Source organism: Pygoscelis adeliae, unplaced genomic scaffold (genome assembly GCF_000699105.1).
Source record: "Pygoscelis adeliae isolate BGI_AS28 unplaced genomic scaffold, ASM69910v1 Scaffold381, whole genome shotgun sequence".
NCBI lineage: Eukaryota > Metazoa > Chordata > Aves > Sphenisciformes > Spheniscidae > Pygoscelis > Pygoscelis adeliae.
Window position 1 is genome coordinate 547,718 of NW_008824110.1, and position 20,038 is coordinate 567,755.

Here is a 20,038-nt window from a genome sequence, read left to right on the forward strand (position 1 = left end):
AACTGACTGTCTTGAGATTAGTATGTTGCATTGGCTGGAGTCCTTTGTTGTCAATGTAAATGTAATGCATAGTTGGTTAGAATAAGAATGCCCACTTACAGCACTTTACATTTATCTGCATTTAAAATTTAAATTTTGTGTGTGTGTACATATGACAAGGCATGCACGGTCACCTACAAATATGTGTGTTTTTCTAGTGCTCTGATTTGTACAGAGTCTGATTCTTTATTTCATTACAAGTTTTTTTACAACAGTCTAAATCCTACCACTTGTATATCTTCTGTACTGTCACCCAAACCATTAATCATAATAAAAAATGAGGGTGCCCGGTATTAAACTATGTGGCAACTATCTAGTAATCTTTCTCACTTTGAGGAATTTATAGCAATTCTTTACCTCCTGCCTTCCCTCTTGTAAAATGTTCACTCTCTCACTTTGACAAGACGTCCAGTGAACCAGAGCTTTGAAGTGAGTAAGCCTATAATATTTTTTGTAGTGAATTACAGACCAAAAGATATTTAAAGTAGAAAACCCAAATTGTATTAGAATAAAAAATACAATATTAGTCTTTCTGAATTAAGAAATAACTCAAAGCAAATAAGGACAAAAAAAAAAAATATCTTTACATGCTTCTCCTCACTTGCTTTGTTCTTCCCATCAATTCCCTGATTACAGGCTTACAACCAGTTAACTGAATGACATTTTAAGTTGGTTTGTTCCCTAAACTTTTGATCATATCTCTAGCATCGTTTGTCTTCTCCATTTTTCTCAGTGCCACTTCTCAGTCTCTTTATATCCTGCAGGTTTCCAGCTGCATTTTGTGTCTTCCTGGCCAGTCGAACCTTGTAGTCTGAAGTGTGCCTGCTAAGCAAGCTTAATAATTCCTCCAAAGAAAGAGTGATTTCTCCCTCATTTCAGTGTCTGCTACCTCTTCTACTTTTCTGGAAACCAAAACCAAAACCCCACAAAAAACACCCCCAAAATCAAGCCCCCCCACCTCAACAGAACAGAAACACAGACTAAACAGTAAAAAGGATGCCATCCATCACAGTTATCTTATTATAGGACTGCACTCACCAGCTTTTCCGAACAGGAATGGTAATAGCAAAAAAAAGTATTTTGTGGACATACCCATTATGTTAAAAAGAGACCAACAGATAAGCAGAGCATGGACCTTAACAGCAGTTAATGGGTTTTCCTAAAATATGTGGTGATTTTTTTTGCCAAGGATTTTGATTGGAGTAAAGTAAGGCAAGCTTTTCAAATTTGCTTCTTTGTTGCTTATTTCAAGAAAGTATTTAATATAATACTGTAAATGGATAAACTCTTGTTGGACTCTGTGAAAATCCACAGATGTGGAGTTCTTCTTTGTATGCATCACTGCCAAAGAGGTGCAATTCCAGTGCTGAGGGGAGCCCTTTGAAAGAGACCAAAAGCTACATTTACCACTTACTATCTGTCTGGCTACATGGTCTTAGAGCATATCCTCAGATGCTCTATTTAAATGAAATAATTATCACTTCAGGCAAAACATGAAGACATTATTAATGGAAAAATAGAATTGAGATCACATATAAGTGCATTTTAAAATGTGTCTACTTATATTTTTACTCTAGAATTTTCTGTCTGTCACTTATTTTTTCCCCAAGAATTGCTCCTGGCACCTGTTAAATTTAAATTAGTTAATGTGGGTCAGAGTATATTTCCTCTTAGATTGCCCCTGTAATCATGGGTAAGAGGATGAAAACAGATACACGTGACATAATATTTTTTTCTACATTTCCATATTTTCAATTTGTAATTTTTCAAGCTGAAACAGTTCCTCAACATTTCAAGATGGAGCTTCAAAGAAGTGACTTACTGTGATAATTTACATTAATTGCGTCATTTTTGGCCACATATTACATTTTGGACTTAGGTGATAATTACTCTTAGAAAACAATGTGTGTGCAGACAGTATCAAAATGCAGATTTCCAGTATTGGGAATGCCAGCATGGAATGGGCATTGTGCTGCATTAATTATACATTCTCTCCCTCAGGGAATGTAGCTTTCTGCTTATCTGAACTGCTGAATAGGGTGTTTGTTAGAATTTCTGTTTCTAATGAAGTTACACAGCAATATTACTTACTGTATCTTTTCTGCTTGGTATAGTTCATGCTGGTATACCTTGTAAATATTTTTAGTTATATACTAACATGGCTTTTACAAAGAGAGAAACAGAAAGTGGTTATTTGAACCTTTTTACAAGCCAGAAGAGTATAAGAGTGAAGGAGAACATCTAGAGTATATGAAAATTATAGCCCCATTACAGAACAAACTAGAAAGATCTTAATAATATGGTCTTGATTCTCCTTAGTGTTTTATACTGTATCAGGTTACACAACAATCTCTGAACATTACATAGAGTCAGAGAAGAAATCTATGAAATCTATTAAGGATTTTTTTTTTTTAATTTTTTATTTTTTTTAAGGGGTTGTTTACAAAGACATTTATGAGTCTCTCTCAAAAAACAATCACCTTCCTTTTTGCTAGGGAAGTAAATAATCCAGTACTTTAAAGAAGGAGCAACAATGTGAATCAATAAAGCAACCAGCTTTGTAAAAATAGAACATAAATGTTTGTATGTCCTTTTTAGACAGACAATTATTTAAAGAAAGTCCTTATCAGAATTCTGGGCATATTATTCATAATTTTAACTCCAGCAGTCAGTCATTGGTCAATTGCTCAGATTATTCAGTCTGCAGAACACTTTTGCAAATAAAATTGGAGAATGCTCTCTAAAAAGCCAAGCTTTGCCTTAAATTACAACCATTACTTAGAACTCATAACAATTTAAAATAAAATAAAATAATAATTTAAAAGCTATTCTGCTTCATTTTGCTGTCTTGAGGAAGAAAAAAAAAACAATTTGATTGTTCAGGAATATGTACTAATTTAATTGGTGGAGGAAACTTAACTGTAGACAGTCGACGGCTTCATCCCAAACCAACTAGAATTAATTTAATCTTTTTCTTGACTTCAGTGGACATTGGGTCAAGCCCTAGACGAATGTCTAGACTATGTTATTTTTATGGTCTGAATGATCCATATTGTGTGGAATATGGAAAGAGAATTTTTCTTGGATGTTTGAAAGCCACACGGAAAAGTAAGAAAATAGTGAATTAAGAAAAAACTTAGAAAATACTGTTGATTCAAAGTAGCAACAAGATTTTTTAATAAAATAATATTTTGAGTGTACTAGTACAGAGGAAGATTTAGAAAATATTTCCTAAATCAAGGAATTGCACACCTTATTAATCATACTTGTCACAAAGTCAGTATGTGCTGAATTTCCTTGATTTCAGTTTGCTCATGAAGGAAAAAGGTCAGCTCTGTGTTCATATTGAAATGATAACACAAGCTTTGCATTGTGATGACGTTCACACTGCACTATTTTTGAAATATATGGCCATACTATTTCAGCATCAAGACATGAGCATATTGTCTTTCCATTAAAAAAGAAAAGCAGAAATAAGGGGAAACAATGATTATCTGTTTTTTTTTCAGAGATGCCAAGAATTTCCTAACTTTAACAAATTTGTGAATAACTGAAAAGTTTGAAAACTGTTCTTCAAAATGCTAGCAATATTCTATGCTTTAATTCAGTTGTATCTGACTAATATATTTTGAAACATTCCAGAAGCATGTATAGGACTGGGCTGCACTTTGATATATTTTTTTACCTATGTACATATAAGGCTTACAAGACCTTAAGACAGTGAAAATACCTAACTATATACTCTAGAACCCTACCCTCCCATTTTAAGTCAGTAACAAATATTGAAGTTCTTAGCTCCTCTGTATCACAGAGCACACAGTAGTATAGAAAATGCATGCAGATTTATATTGGGAAGTGATACCTCCAGATGTGGAAAGCATTCTGAGTAGCATTCATTCTGAGTGAAGAAATTTTCAGGGTTCTCTGAAAACAGACGTTTTCAAAATGACCCACCCATGAGTTCTTAGTATTCCTACTTACATGTTTTGCTGAAACTCTCATGATTTACAGTTGCAAATCTAGAAAAATAGTAATTTGTACTAGAGAGGCTACTTGTTTTCTACAATAAAGTTCTCATAAACTGTTAGACTACCATAGAGATTCAACCCTTAAGGACTAATGGGACAGGGATGCTATGATTCCTGACACTAAGCATTAGCTTTTTGGAGTAAGCATGGATGCAGAATTAGATGATAACTAAGGCTCTATTAAACATTCTTTTGTCATTATAACTGCATCTCCTACCAGCTTTCAATCAGAAATACCATAAAAAATACAATTCTAGTCAACCTGATGATACACAGGAAAGTTTCCAGTATCTACCTACCTGATAACTGCTAGTGCCATTATAGGCAATGTTTAGGAATCTGAATAAAATGGAATGCTTCAGCTCCTGGGTGTTGATTTAAGCATATTTATTCTTCCGTTAAAGCTTGGTGCTTCCCCAAAGTCCAACTTAATAAAGTTAATGCTTGCCCTTTTCTTAAAGAACTATGTTAGCAGTTTTACACACCTTAGCATTTGTAACCTCTGAATGGAAGGGGGGACGACATGTCAAATATACCTAATAGAGGGAGACTAAATTACACTGTGGTGATTCTTAAATTTATGCAATGAAAAAAGTGTAGATAACTGTAATTGTGAGAGAGGATTCCTACGTAACAATCAATTAAGCCAATTAGTTATGCTTTTCCACAGTGTAATTAACAAAAAAATGCTCTTCACTATACACATTTTTAGCGTCAGTCTTTTTCATATAAAATTTGAATGTTGTAGAATATGAGTTCTCATTTCTTTAATATAACTGGACATGTTGAGTGTAAGATCCCAGTTCCTCTTTTTTTTTTTTCTTGTTACCAGTGACAGTTACCACTATTTTAGGTGACTGCTAGGTTTAAGATGTAGAGTCAAATGAAATAGGAAAAGGGTTCATATAAGACTTTATTTGCTTTTGCAGTGATATGTCTAAACTGAAGACTTTTAAGAGATGAGTCCTAGAATCTCTAGTAGTTGGTACATTGTCTGTATGGATTGATCTTGTTACTGTGCTTCCCCTTTGGAGGTTATATGATCAACACCATGAAAGAATTGTAAAATAACTTGGATTTCATATGTCTACATTGGTGAATTATTCTAAGCAAGTTCCCAGCTAGACAACTTCAACATTCATGTTACACATAGTATTGGAGTTTGCCCTTTTAGGATTCAACATGGCTTGTGTTAAACACATTAAAATCAACAATAATTTTCTGAAATACTCTTGTATTGGAATAACTACTGATTTATTTCATTTTGTTTAGAATCTACATTTTTCAGTATAATCTCGCCCTCCCCAGAAGGTTGTTTTGGAAGCCAGAAATCTGTCTTGTTTTAATACAGAATGTATGCTTTGAAAAATATTTCTTCTTGACAATGAATCTTGAGATGTAGGATGCTGTTTCAAAAATAATTCAATAGCTGAATCCCCTGGAAAAGGTCTCCCATCATAGGTAATCACCTCTAGTTAATGTGTGTGAAACTAGCACAATGGCTCAATTTTTCATTTGTAATCAATGAATAAAACTTAATTCTGTGCACTGAAAAAGCAAGAAAATGTAAAGTGATAAGGCTTAAAACATGAGTCAAATCCATTTAGACCAAGTAATTAATCAATTTACCACCAATACAAAATTCCAATCTGTTTTTATCCATTTTCTCATATCACGTATAACAGCATAAGACCATCCTTTTGCTCTATTTACATAAACCCAAGGTATGACTTTGACCCATTACTAAGATTCCTAAGTATAAAACAATTAAAAAAAAAAAGTGTATCTTTCAGATTAACTTCTCCTACATCAAAATATCAGTTTTGCTAGACACATTCTATTTTCTGTGAAAGCCTGTTGATTCATTTGTTGTATTCATTAAAAGTAGCAAATAACAGAGGCTCTAATCCTTCAGTGAGCTGTGCTTGAGACAATTTACATGCTTTAGAAAGCACACTGCAGGACTGACTAAGAGAAAATTCATCAGCTTTGTAAGTGGTATTCTTAACATAGCAACAGGTTAACTGTTGTCAAGTTTTTGGTAGTGGCGGTGTAAGTGTGCCTTTGTGAGGTGTTTTGATTTAGTGCCACGTGCCATTCTGCTTGAAAATACTGTACATTCTCAAGGGGGACAGGATGCGTAGTTCACGAACTTGCTAACTAAAACGTATCAAAAAAATAATTCACAAAGGAGGGAGCTTTCAGAGAGGGGTTCTGCAGGGACTGATAGTTGGTCCAGTGCATCCAATATTTTTTTAATCACCTGAAAATCAACACAACACTGATCATAAAATTACTGATGAATAAATAACTAGGAAGAAAGGGCATCCTACAAAGCAATTTGAATCACATGACATTTACAGCATATAGGGTAAGGCTATGCTTACAGGTCAGAGCACTTTTTCTCTCGATAGTGGGATCAGTACAGTAGTACTTTGTAGTTCTGACAGAGTCAGTTTCAAAAGAACATTGCAAAATTGCAGTGAATTCAATAAAAATCACAGAAAATATTTAATAGACTGGAGAAAATGTCTTATAATAAGAGATTTAAAGAGTTCAAACTTTTAATTTCAGAGAGACAACAAAAAGGCAATGACTTTGCAGTGCAGAAATGTCTTTTAAATGTCTTTTTTCAGGGGGAAAAATGTTCTTAAAGCTCATGTATGTGAAAGAGAAAAGCAGAACAAGGACCAGTGATACAAGCCAGACAAATAAGAGAATAGACATAAGTATGTAATGACTGGTTAAAACATATTTGGAATAAAAGTTCAAGGGAAGCAGTGGATTCTCTACAGTATGCTATCTTCTAATCTGTCTTGATATCTCTTTGTAACATACATACTAGCTAAAAAGAAATAATGCTTTGGTTAGACTAGCATTATTGGACTCAATACAAGAATATTTCTGAGTGGTAGTCAAAATAGGTAACTGTGTTTTCTACATGAACCTATAAACAAAATATTATATATGTAAAGTCAAATCTATAAAATTAGGCTTGAAGGATTTATTTCCATTTATATAAATGTACAATACCATATAATCAAGCACATTTAATGCACCAAACAAATAAATCTTTCCACATTTATTCATGAAAATATTTTTGTTCTCCATTAACACGCCATGCTGTGTAAATGTACATAAATCTTACATATACCCTAGAACTATGTAATTTCTGAAATTTGTGCTGGACATTCAGTCAAGCACATGTCAAATGAACAAAGAGCATCTGATTGCAGCAGTTTCAGAACACACAAACCTAACAGAGTTTTTGCTGGCCATATGAATCGAGTAAAAATGATGGAGGAAATTGGATAGGTCTGAAATTGATTATTGCCATTCTTTTCTTGAATTTAATAATAAAAACAAAAAAGCTTTTTTTTTTTTTAAGATTATTCCATTATAATTTACTAGTAACTGTGACTCTGAACTCAACTGTAATTCTGATGGGTTTTTTGCCTTTCTCTTATGTGTGTCATTTGAAGTAGTGTAGACTGAAATTTCTGTTTAAATATGTATTTCTGAATTAGCACATAATTGTCTTCTATAAAATGATTTCTCTGATGATTTTTACAGTTTTATGCAAGATTTATACAAGTAATCAGATCATAAAAAGACATCTTAGCCTGTATTGAAATAAAAAGTCTCTGTTTCTGATAAGGAATTATCTATTCAGCTACAAATGCAACAAGAACTGTTTTTAAGGCTTTGTGAATACTGGTTGGTGGTCACAGTATGGAGCTCTGCTATTGTTAATGGACTGACTAAGAAGTTAAAATTTCATTTAACTGGAAACATTTTTCTTTTGATCAGAAATGATATGCCATCCTTTAGCTGTGATGGGTTCTAATTGTGGTCCAGGAGGTAAACAGTCAGTGGTTGATTAATGTGGTTATCCCACTGTTAAGAATTTTTCATTTTTAAATATTTTTAATCTTCTAAAAACAAGATTTTTGTACTGCTGAGAGTAACCTAGCTAACATATAAGTTCTAGCATAAAGGGCTACACAGATTGACAAAACAATTTTGCACCAGCTTGTTTAAAAATACTCTTCTTAAAGGATATAATGCCAGACTAGCACATTGTATTAAAAGCACAGTGCTTTTAATAATTAGGGGAAAATGGATGTAAGCAGTGTCACTTACCACTCTGTCAAATTTAATCTATTTCATGTTTCTGTTTCTTTCAGCATAAAGAACGTCACTCCAAAAGTAGGTGATGCTGAAACTCGTAAAGCCATTCGCCGTGCCTTCGATGTGTGGCAGAATGTAACTCCTCTAACCTTTGAAGAAGTTCCTTATATTGAATTAGAAAATGGCAAGAGGGACGTGGATATTACAATCATTTTTGCATCAGGTTTTCATGGAGACAGTTCTCCCTTCGACGGGGAGGGAGGATTTTTGGCTCATGCATATTTCCCTGGGCCAGGAATTGGGGGAGACACTCATTTTGACTCAGATGAGCCATGGACCTTGGGAAATCCCAATCATGATGGTAAGAGAAGATTTCAGTTTAAACAGAATAAATAAATGGCATGAATTTTCAGCTAACAGAACTATTTCCATGCTTCCCTATCCCTAAAGTCACATAGTTTTCTTTCCTAAGTTCACATTACTTTAGAAATATCTTCAGCTGATTGGTCTATTAGGATCTTAGGCAGAAAAGTTTCTGTCTAAATGTAAGTTACAGTATGAAAACATGTTTCTCTCGAAAAACATTGAATTCTTGTTAGGAACCTTTGTGTTCATTCAAATATTGTACTGTTGAATGTTTACATAAACTACTTTCATTTTGAAATTTTTTGCCATATAGAGATTATTTAGGTTTAGGGAAAATGTGGAATGTTCTTAAGCAATGATATAAGAGAAGTTAAGAACAACTGAGACTTCTTACCAATACAGTAGATACCTATTTACATAAAACCTGGTCTTCTCCAGTTTTTCCTTATGGTGATGCAGTGGCAGCATTTGAAGTCAACTCTTAAAGATGCCATTCCAAGAAGAGAGTTAGTGTTTCCCAATAACTTTTGAACATCTTTTGGAATTGTTAATTCCAACAATAATTCCAATTTACTGAAGTTGTACATTCTCCGTAGTCAAATAAGTGACTTCATAGTGCAGTTGACATACCTAAAATTTACCAAATCAAGATTAAAGATAGTCTTTGAAGTTACTCTTCACAGAACTATAATCTGGCCCTTGCCAAGCTCCAAGTTCATGTGACTAAACTACTGCCATTATCTAGGAAACCTAATTTAAAGCTAGCCTTTATATCCCTGCAAAACAGTATCAAAGAAGAGTTTTTGTGTAGACATATTCTGTGTCTGATGCTTCGACAAGTTTTGGTTCCAAGCAGCCTCAGTTGTCCTAGTAGATTTCTCTAAGCCAGTTACATAGAGTTTGAGAGAGTCTCTTCAGCAAAAAATGATGCACAAAAGAGGATGCACAGATGCACAAAGAGGATGTTTCTGGCATACAAAAGACGATAAAGATGACAAGAAGTGCAGAACTGTTGTATTTCAATGTTACACTGAATTTGTGAATGAGAGGCTTTATTTAATTCCCTTCCTTTCCCTTTCTCACCTGAGATCTTCCAAGTAAAATTCAGAGCTTTTTATGTAGCAGTATTTGTAGCCTGGAGTTTGCAACTAAGCTTTAAGTTAATATTTCAGGAGTATGAATACAGTATTGTGACTGTTCTAATGGTGCAATACTTCTGTTGTGCCAGGGTCAGTGAAGCAAAAGCAGTGTACTGCACTGTGAAAGCCCTTAGCAGAATGGGCTCAAGAAGCTTATTTCTTGTGGACCAAGCCCTAGATTCTTACTGGAGCAAAATCTGTGGTATTGTACTGCTCATATTTGCCCTCTTCACAAGTGTAGCTCAAAGAAACAGTGGGAATCTTCTGTTTGTGCAGTTCAGGTACATAGTCAGTCACAGCATTGTGAGGCTAAATTAAGGTGTTTTTATGGGTCTCAGTGGGAGAGCAGCACTGCACATAATCTTCTGTGGTTTTGGAGCTATTCCTTCAAGCACTCAGGAAAATCTACAGGCAGGCATGTGTATGTTGAAGTCAAGGTGTCAATTTAAAATGTGGTAACTCTTTTGGAGCAGTTCCACATATGGATACTTTTAGTCTGTATGAGAGTGTGCAAACTTCTGGCTGTCTCCTTCTCCTTTAACTTAATTTTCAGAGTGCAAAAAGGCACTCGTGTCCTTGTATGCCTTTTTGTGGTTGAGTTTTGTAGAGCAGTTTTCAATAGCTATTTCTTGTATTAGTGAATTTTAAGATATTTTGAAGGAAAAAATCAAGTGAAAGTAAAATGATACTATTACTAAAAATATGTTTTTATGTATCTTAGAACATTGAACTTTTATAATAAAAAAAGTTTTGCTGTCTATATCATGAAGATTTAACAGATATCACTGGAAATTTATTCTGCAAATTTAATAACTTACGTATTTTGGAATGCTCATATATAGTTTTTTGAGGGAGACATATTCCTGTTAGAATGGAATAGTCAAGGTAGAAAACTCAGTATATTTTATGACTGGAAAATTTGTGGAAAATACATGACAATTAAAATAAACATCATACCAATGCAAGCTTTTTGAAGAATTTTGGCAACTCCTAGTTTCACTGTTGAGATGGTATGAACCATGGATCTTAGGTCATAGCTATTGTCCAGAGAAAAGCCTTATGCCATTGTAACTCTAGAAATGGCAATGTATGTGCAGTTGATCTGTATACACGGAGTGCCTATTTGTCTGATTGGTGACTTCCAGTTATGAGGTAGGCCGAGTTCTGCTCATGATCTTACTGCATTAGCTTATGTCTAGGAATCCTGAAGGAACGTCCAGATTTTTTTTTTGTGACTGGAAAAAATTCCTGGGTGGAAAAAGAAGACAAACATGCCATTTGGGATTGACAGGAAGAAAAGGCTTACAGCTCTCTTGGGCTCCTTATCTTGAGCTCAGTCTCAGAGCACTGAAAAGCAGAAGGTTGAAAAATATATTTATGATCTTAGCTAGGAGTATTTTCCCCAGGTAAATGTCATTTTTTTAAGGTTCATTGCTCCAGTAGTCCAATAGTCATCTTCATGTAATGTTATTAGAAATCCAATAGAAGGGAGAAAAGATCTGGTGATTTATTTTTAATTTTAAATTAACCCTCACCCCAAAGGGCTGATTTTCTCTGATTCTTACCCTATTATTCCAGAGTGATTTGAAAACACAGACCAACTTGGTTATTTAGCGGCAAAAATGCAAATATAAGATCCTCTTGAAAAGTACTAGCCTCATTCTCCACCTTGTACTGTTTTTCTAAAGAAAACGATTTGCATGCTAGCTACCTCAGAAAAGACAGGCAACTTCTTGAAATGCTTTCATAAACTGTTGTCCTTTTTAAAATAATTTTCATTCCAAAAAAAGAAACATATACAAATTCAGTATTCTGAGTATAGTTAATTCCTAAGGTAATGGATCCTAACTAGTTAATTGCAGTGTCTTCATACTTTGTTTGGGTTTTGTTTTGTTTTTTTTTCTTATAATGTTTGCTTGATTTTCTTGTGTTTTGCTTGGTTTTAATAATGTTCTAGACTAAAAGGACAGTTCCAATAGAAATACATCATCTCCACAGTGCAGTGCTGCTTTCCTTTGTTCTCACTTTAGTGGTAAGTTTTTGTGGATCACAGACCTATCTTATCAATCATGTTCTGCGGAAGAGATCTGTGCTTTGACTCCTCCCTCATTCTGAAGAATGAATAAAGCTCTTGTAGGAGTAAAGACTAATGGGCCTGTCGCTCAGGAAAAAAAACCTCCTGTCATACAATTTAACACTTGCAGGCTCTCTAAAACGATGTATTTCTTTGCTTTCATAATACCCTGTAAGCAGAGTACAGCTGGTACCTTAACTCCAGCTGAGCTGTAGAGGTCTTTTCTCTGAATTTCCTTCCATAGTGCTGCAGGTGATGCCAGAAGTATTGGCCAGAAAGAAGGACAAGAAACTTACTGTCACAGGGGAGTAACGGGAACAAGGACAGAATTTATTTTGCTAGGGAAGGAGGGATATACTAGAGGATAAAAGGTATTTGGGTTTTTTTGCAAGGTAGGGAAATGGTAGTCTTCCAATACTTTGCACAAAGTATTTGTAAGCATTGGACTGTAGCCTTCCTCCAGTCAGCTTTTGTGTTCCACTTGTTCTTTTAGGACATCTACTTTTCAGGCCATTCTGTGGGAGTAGGCTTTTCCACCTACAGTAGACCCCATTTCCTTTATGGTCTGCCTACCCAGGCTTCAGTGTGAGATGAGAGCCTTAGGCTTGTAAATTATTTGGGACAGGATGGTTTCTTCATGCATCTTATGAAGTACCTTGTGCTCCTAGGCAGCCTCATTTCTGGTAACACTTGGCAACTACAGTAGAAGAGGATGGAGGAAACAAACGTTGAAGGTGAAACACTGTTCAGGAATAGCAAATCAGAAAGGATAGGAATATCACAGGAAAACATTCCACAATATGTAGACTTAAAGATGTAAAAAGAGAAAAGAATAAACAGGGGATGAAAACCAAGTTTCGTAAGTAGCTATCTGAAAAATCAACACTTATTAAGAAAAACTTTAAATCCTTATTTTCTTCTGAACTTAAGTGCTGGAAAGAAAAAGAAGTGGAGAAAAAAAAAAAGAAAATGAAGAAATCTTAATATACCAGTTTTGAGGCTAGGGAGAGATTTCATTGTTCCCATGACTCCAATCCATTCGGGTGATACATATCACCTTTTTCTGAATGAAAAATTTATGGACAATGAATAATGTATCTAAGTCCAGAAAAGGACAATGACTTCTTGCTAAGAGTGGCAATATTTTGGAGACATTGTATTATCAAAATACTCAACAAAAATCTTTTTCAAAGTATTTTTTTTTAATTGCAGTATTTCCAATCACTGTGATGAAATTCAAAGTCACTGTCAGGGAGCAGGGGGGATAGGGACTGTCTCTGTAGTAAATTTTCTAGTAGCTAGCAGAAAAATCCTATCCTATGCCCTGTCTTCCTGTACCAAAACTGAAAGTGGTGTTCTTATTAGCCTCACTGCCGGGGAGCAGGGGGGATAGGGACTGTCTCTGTAGTAAATTTTCTAGTAGCTAGCAGAAAAATCCTATCCTATGCCCTGTCTTCCTGTACCAAAACTGAAAGTGGTGTTCTTATTAGCCTTAACAAGGTTCTCCCACATATGTCCATTATCTTCATCTGTCCATTATTAAATCTGCAGCATTGAAATTTTTTGCTGCACTGCAATATAATTAGAGGTTGAAGTGTCAGATTCTAGTAGAACAAGTAGTGTGCTAGATTTCTGGAAGATCTGTTTCATTATGGAGTTGTTAAGCCTGAGCCTATGGCTCCTCCCCTATCCTCCAAGTTACTGCAGCATGACAGGCCATACACATTCACAAGGTCTTATAGGTAAGATGCTTTCCCCATCGTAAGACTGGCAATTATTTGTTTCTATTTATATTCTCCATATTTTGTTCTAACTTTGAGCAACAGTCTTTTGAAAGCTGTTAATAATGTCTGCTGAGCATAGATGTTTGCTAATGGAAAAAATGGAAGGTGTATTTCTACAATGACGCAATTAGGAATAGGACTTACCTTGCAACTCTGTCTTGTTAATAGCATATAGCAATAAAACCATAAAAAAATTCAGTTTTCCTATGTGTACTTCAGAAAATTAGAAAGAAGTCAAAACATGTTATATACAGTACTCACTAGATTTTATTTCATTGCCTCACTCCTGTGACTGAAGGTTGCCTATGATCCCATAACAGAACTTTGAGAAAGAGAGGAGACAACATTTGATCTAAGAGCTGCTAAATGCAGTCTACACAGTGTGGGCTGCTTCTGAAGTGAAGAAGTAGATATATGTCCCTTATTATAGGATCATTAGCTGCTGTATTTTGGAAGAGAAGTGTTATTTGCTTGTTTGTTTTTTTTGTTTGTTTGGCTTGGTTTTTTTGAGGAATTCCTTGAAAAGCCTTGGAGAGGACAAGAACTATTCTCAGTTTAGTTTGTAGTTTTCTCAGTAATTTAAAAGCGGACAGTTTCAAAAGCTAAATGAATCTCAGACCCTTCCCCATTTCTGAAGTAAGACCTAAGAGAGGGACAGATGAAGGGTCTGAAAACAGTCTTCTGAACAGTGACTTCAGAGAAAGCTGCCTCATCTATAGAAATTTGTGTGTCTTTACTAGCAAGGGCCATTTCATAGATCAAGTTTGTGTAACTTTCTGATATTCTCTGGCAACCCGAACCCATCAAAGCCAGGTTCCTTAACTAGTGACTATGCTCAGAAGTTTCATGTTGGCAGATAGTGGCAGGGAAAGAAAGAAAAGAATGTGATGAATTTTGCAGTTAATATTCACTGCTACCTGCATGTTGAATGAAACACAGACTGTTCCTATCAGTTGGGAATAATGACTGAGATGTATCTGTTCTTCTTTCTCACTGTTGCCTTACATATTTTCCACCAGTCTCTTTTCCCTGGATTTATTGCATGATTTATTATAAACTTAATTCCTATTAAATATAGGAAAGTTGTCAGATGGAATCCTAAAAATTATGGCAGAGAGTGCAGAAAGGAAGACATTCAGAGAAAGGGACATCATGGATGAAGATATATACACTGTGTTCTAATAGAGAGCAAAATCCATTACTAATACATATCATCACATATTTTATGGATTCTTAATTTATATATTTCCTTTCTTCACTTGAGAGTGTGTGAAAACATTTTTGCTGTTTGTCAGAAGGTAAAGATCTCTAACTTAAGGCATAAACTCTTGCCTCTATTTCAAAAAATGTATTGGTTTATCAAAATTGATTTCACATTTGTCTGGCTACATGCATTTAAGTTAGTTTAAACCTTGTTTGAAGCAGTTATTTTTTCTGGGAAATTACTGAATGCATCTAAGCCTATTTAAGGGAGTGTTAAACCAGTTTGAATGGAGAGTGCACTACTTTTAACTAGATTAATTTAAGATTGACCTACTTACACAAGTGCAGCTTTTTAAAACAGAGCAAGATTTAGAAGTAGCTCTTGGGGAAAACAAGGATTTCTTGGGAGCTTAGATTTCAAGCACATTAGACTTGATGCTTAATGTACCAATTACTGGCTAAAATCTGACCATAGAACTGTGTCTTCCAGTGGCAGAAAATATTTGGCAAAAACTAAGTTTAAGTTGTCCTTAGATAAACACAGTATATCCATAATGGTAGTTTGATACTCTTATCTTCATATTCATATCTTTTAGAGAATAGAAATCAAACTAAAATGCATGATTTTTTACCTCTGTAGCAAATTTACCAAGGCAGCTACTATACCATACTGAAATTCTGCAGAAACCAGTTCTTCCATCAAAGAATATACAATAAATAATAGTAAGTGAAACTCCATTACAGAAGTAATAGATGGTTTTAGTGTACAGTTACATTTAAATACAAGGAGAATAGTACCAGAGAGTACTGACTTTCATGTGGAATATTTGTAACTTGTATATACATGAAGCTGTGTTTTCAGGAAAACAAAACCAAAACTTCAAGAATTCAGTAATTTTTTTGTTAACTCTCCAGCATTCAAAAAATTATTGAAGTTTTGCAAGCAATAAAAAGAAAAAAACCAAACCTGTCACTTTGTGCCATGCTGTTTGTAGATTGCCAAGTAAAAGCTTCTTGGACCTGATGCAAATACAGTATCTGGTGTAATGTACTTGGACTCTAGTTAGTGCACAGATTCTGCTGTGGGTACTGTGTTGGCAGCCAAGAAAAAATTATGAAAATCCTGATCTCTGAACTGCATAGATCAACTTGTAGTAAATTTCTTTTGGCTGCCAGTGTGGTTGACACAGTGCAGGAGATATATGCTGCTGGAAATATGAACCAGTGGAGTTGTGAAAACTAAGTCTCCTAAGGGAGCTCTCTGTCTCAAACCATGCTTATGTTATATGCTATTGTTAGGTATAAAGAAAGCCGAGCATTTCAGATTAAAGGAAACTCTGAATTACAATATTACCATGACTTTAATTTCATAAAGCATAGTGCTTTTACTTCATTGATTATATATATTTTTAATAAGCTCTTATCAATATCACATTTGATCTGTAACCAAGCAGTGTGACCTTGCAGTTGCCACACGCTTGCTTTCCAGTTCTGTACTAGGATAAATATGTAAAGGATTAATATCTTTTTTGAATTTGTATTATACTTGTGTATATACTTTTAAACACAGAATTGCCAACATGGGTTCAGATCAAAGGTTATCCTAGAAAATATCCTATCTCCAGTTATGGCTATTAACAGATACCTAGGGAAGAGAATAAAAGCAGGGCAAACATATGGCAACAAAACACCAGCATATTCCCTCTTAGCTTCCAGCAATATGTGGCTCATTGAATTTCTGAGCCACAGGCCATATTTTTGTGTTTAATAGCCTTTGAGGGATTTCCTTTCATGAACTGGTGTTATCTCTTTTTGAACTCATGTAAGCATTTGGTATCTACAACATCCTGTGGCAATGTGTTCCATAGTTTAAGCAGATGTGAAAAACTACCTCTTTCTGAATTTTGAAGCTGCCATTGATAAATTAACTTTAGGTAGACTGGTGCTCATATTGTGAGGAAGTAATTTCCTAATCATTTTATCTATGCCATTAATAATTTTATGGACCTCTGTCATATCTTGTTTCCAGGATAAAGAGACCTAGCCTGTTGAGTTATAGCTTTGTTTGTATGTAGTTTTAAGGTTAAGGAAGCACAACTTCTATTTTAAACTGAATCTATTTGAGTGCAAAATGAGAGAATTAGCAAAATTATAAAAGATGGCAAAACCCAGCTATTACATTTATAACATTGCACAATGATGAAGATGCCAGGATAATATTTAAAAGAACTTTGCAAGTTGCAGACAAATGGAGTAACGATTGATTCTTTTCATTTCACCATTCCCCTGGAATCCAATTTAATTCAGGAGTCAAGTAGCACAGATAATACTTTCTATTGCTAAACCTCAAGGCTTCCAGTATTTAAAAAACATACCAGTCTTTCCCCATCAGTAAGTGCATGTTGTGCTGATAGAACTTAACAGGGTAATCTCTCCTCAGGCTTCCCAAACCTTCCATGGATTATACTTGCTTGGTGTGCATATGCCCACCTGTTCCATATCCAGTCACTCCAAGATCTTACATAAAATGGTAACTCTGAAACATTCAGTGTCTGCTGCATAAAATGTGTCCTTCAAAGTGTTATCATAAGATGCAAAGATGCACTTGAGAATAGAAAGATCCCTTTCAGTTATTGAAGAGATGGAAAATGAATAAAAAAGAAACCATAAATGGCTCTGGCTGGCTTGTGAGGACTCAGTCATTAGACATAGGGCTATACAGATAGGAGAAGAGGATCTGTCTGCTAGACCCCACTTACTGGCTGGAAGCCAGATGATGGAAAATATTAACTGTTGGCAAGGTAATGACCTCATTTTTATTGTTTCTGGGGAGGTGTTTTTGCTTTCATGGAGCACCTTTTCAGCTTTGAGAAAACCACTTCATTTACATGTCGTTAAAAGGGAAATCTGTTAAACACTGGCAGTCAGTGAAAGCAGTCTTGTGGTTGAAACCAGCCCCATGTTCTAGATGTGTGTTTAGCTGGCTGCTTTTAATACATCCCAGGGGCTATCAGTGTGCAATATTATGCTCTCGGCTTCCTTCTTGGCCTAAAAGTGCCAAGTGCACTATTATACAAACTGAAAGAGTGGCTGAGGAATATGTCAAGAAAGTGGACTTTGTGATATTCTTGATTAAAACAATGGAAATATAGACTGTTACGTACATCTTACATTGTGCTTTTTGTGTCTATAGAAGCAAGGTGATATTTACACTGTGCCTTGATTGCCAAACAGAGATGGTCATGATGCAGATCGTAAACCAAAAAAGGCAGTGTAAACTGAGCCACTAAATTGCATATTGATTCCATCACAGTGTAGGTAAACATAGATCATTGCAAGCCTATGTGGAGTAGTTAGGGAAGTTGCAAACCCAGTTATCCATTCAAACTGCAAGTGGAGGTTATTTCCCACATACCAGGGCCAGTAGAACAAACTGCTCGCATTTGCCATCTGCCTCAGGTTGCGATCAGCCAGCCTATCTTAAACTGCTAATGAAAAGTGTTAAAACGAAGCTGGCTGACTTTGCATGGAAATAAATGAGGAAGGTTCACATTGTCTGTTACATCAACTTTACTGCCAAGGAAACATCCAGCTGAAAGGCAGAATGGATCCTTGCAGACAATTTTGGCAACCATTGCACCTACATTCACAGAAAAGGAACTGCCATATTTTTTTTCGCAAAGGTGTCTTTGTTTCAAACAACTGTTTATACAACAATGAAGATAAGTTTATCTTCCCAAACTGGATTCATTTGATTAGACACTCATATTAGTATATTAAGACTACTGAGTTAATATGGGGAAATTTAGCTGAAAAATGTTTGTTAAAATTCTTAATATGTTGAAACAAACAATGTTGGGTTTTTTGGGTTCGGGTGGGGTTTTTTCCCTTTCTTTTTCCCTGCAGTCTGTTAGAAAAGAACATTGAGAAGGCTTTTTTGTTCAGGCAAACAGATGTATTTTGAATGAGTGCATACATAAAATGTGGGCCAGCCCCTTCATGATTATTTTTATGATCCCACAACCCCTCACACATGGTTACTGTGTGGGAATGACAAGGAAAAAAAAAAGTAACACCTCACACACAACAGATAAATAGATCTAACTCTTACCTTACCTTTCCTCCTCTTAGAAAGAAGCTTAGCAGATTTTAAGTTTGAGTCCTCAATCTGAGAGAGCTTCATATAATTCTTGTACATGACAGAAAGTTATAGAGAAGGGGGGCAAAAAGGAAAGAATTTAACATATTCCAGTGCTTTTTTTTCTTATCCCCTTGCATCTTTTTATGTGTTCTCCATCACCTTACAAAAAAGCAATATTTCTTTAAAATGTATGATATAAAAATAATACTAATAAAACTAATTCTAATAATAAAGAAACTACCTCATGACCTATGAGATTTCACACCAGAGACTGAATTTCAGATTCTTTAGAGGTTACTTTCTATGGAGAGCTTGTGAAAAGCCATACTTTCAAACATGTTGTGTTAAAAAAAGAGAAAATCACCTTTATTGTTGCAAATAAGTTGAAATCAGTTCACAACTAAAAAATCACCTGATGAATTAATGGCTTGAAACTAATTTTGTTTCTTTTCAGTCTGATCTGCTAGTAGAAATAATTTAGGAAAGATAAACTGTCTATGATCCTCAAATTGTCCCTTTAAAGAGAAAGTGGCATTTCTGTCATTTAAAGCAGGCACCAAGCTTAGCAGTGCAACTCTCATATGATCCAGAGATGTTCGAGTCTTTGCTGCTAGGACCACTTCATGGAGACTTTTTCACCAAGACAGCAGCTTTAGGAAATCTGACTTTTCCCAAAGATGTTCTATAGAATATTATTACTGCGTTGCCCTCTCCTTTCCCCTGCCTTTTCAGGGGCAAACAGAATCTGAAAAACCATGTTGCCAATCACTATGGATGTTGGCATGGTTTCCTGAGAGAATGAGAAAAGCGTTTTACAGTAATTACATATTTATTTATCTATTAGGCAGAAATTTAATGGATTGTTGTTGAGATAGTAGAAGAATGCAAGATAACCCTAAAATATAAGGTAATACTATGTATGACTTTTTAAAGAAGAGTTTATGACTAGCTAATGAAAGATTTTCTACAATACCTGTGTTCTCAAGCCTGAAGAATAATTTGTGCTTTATCCTGACAATTCTTCACCTCAAAATGCTCAAACCATATGTTCTTGAGGCCAAAATGTTTTGAATCTATATTTAGACTCCTTCCTAAGTGGTTTGGGTTTCAAAAAGTGCTGAGCAGCTAACACC

At 35.0% G+C, this 20,038-nt stretch overlaps 1 protein-coding gene across 1 annotated transcript in view; it reads left to right on the forward strand.

The window, feature by feature from the left end:
- The window catches only part of MMP16 (matrix metallopeptidase 16 (membrane-inserted)), a 190,252-nt gene that overhangs the window by 100,826 nt on the left and 69,388 nt on the right, over positions 1-20,038 (forward strand). The window contains exon 4 of the mRNA XM_009334216.1: positions 8,255-8,559. Within this exon, the coding sequence (XP_009332491.1) occupies positions 8,255-8,559 (305 nt within the window). The remainder of the gene's footprint in view (positions 1-8,254; positions 8,560-20,038) is intronic.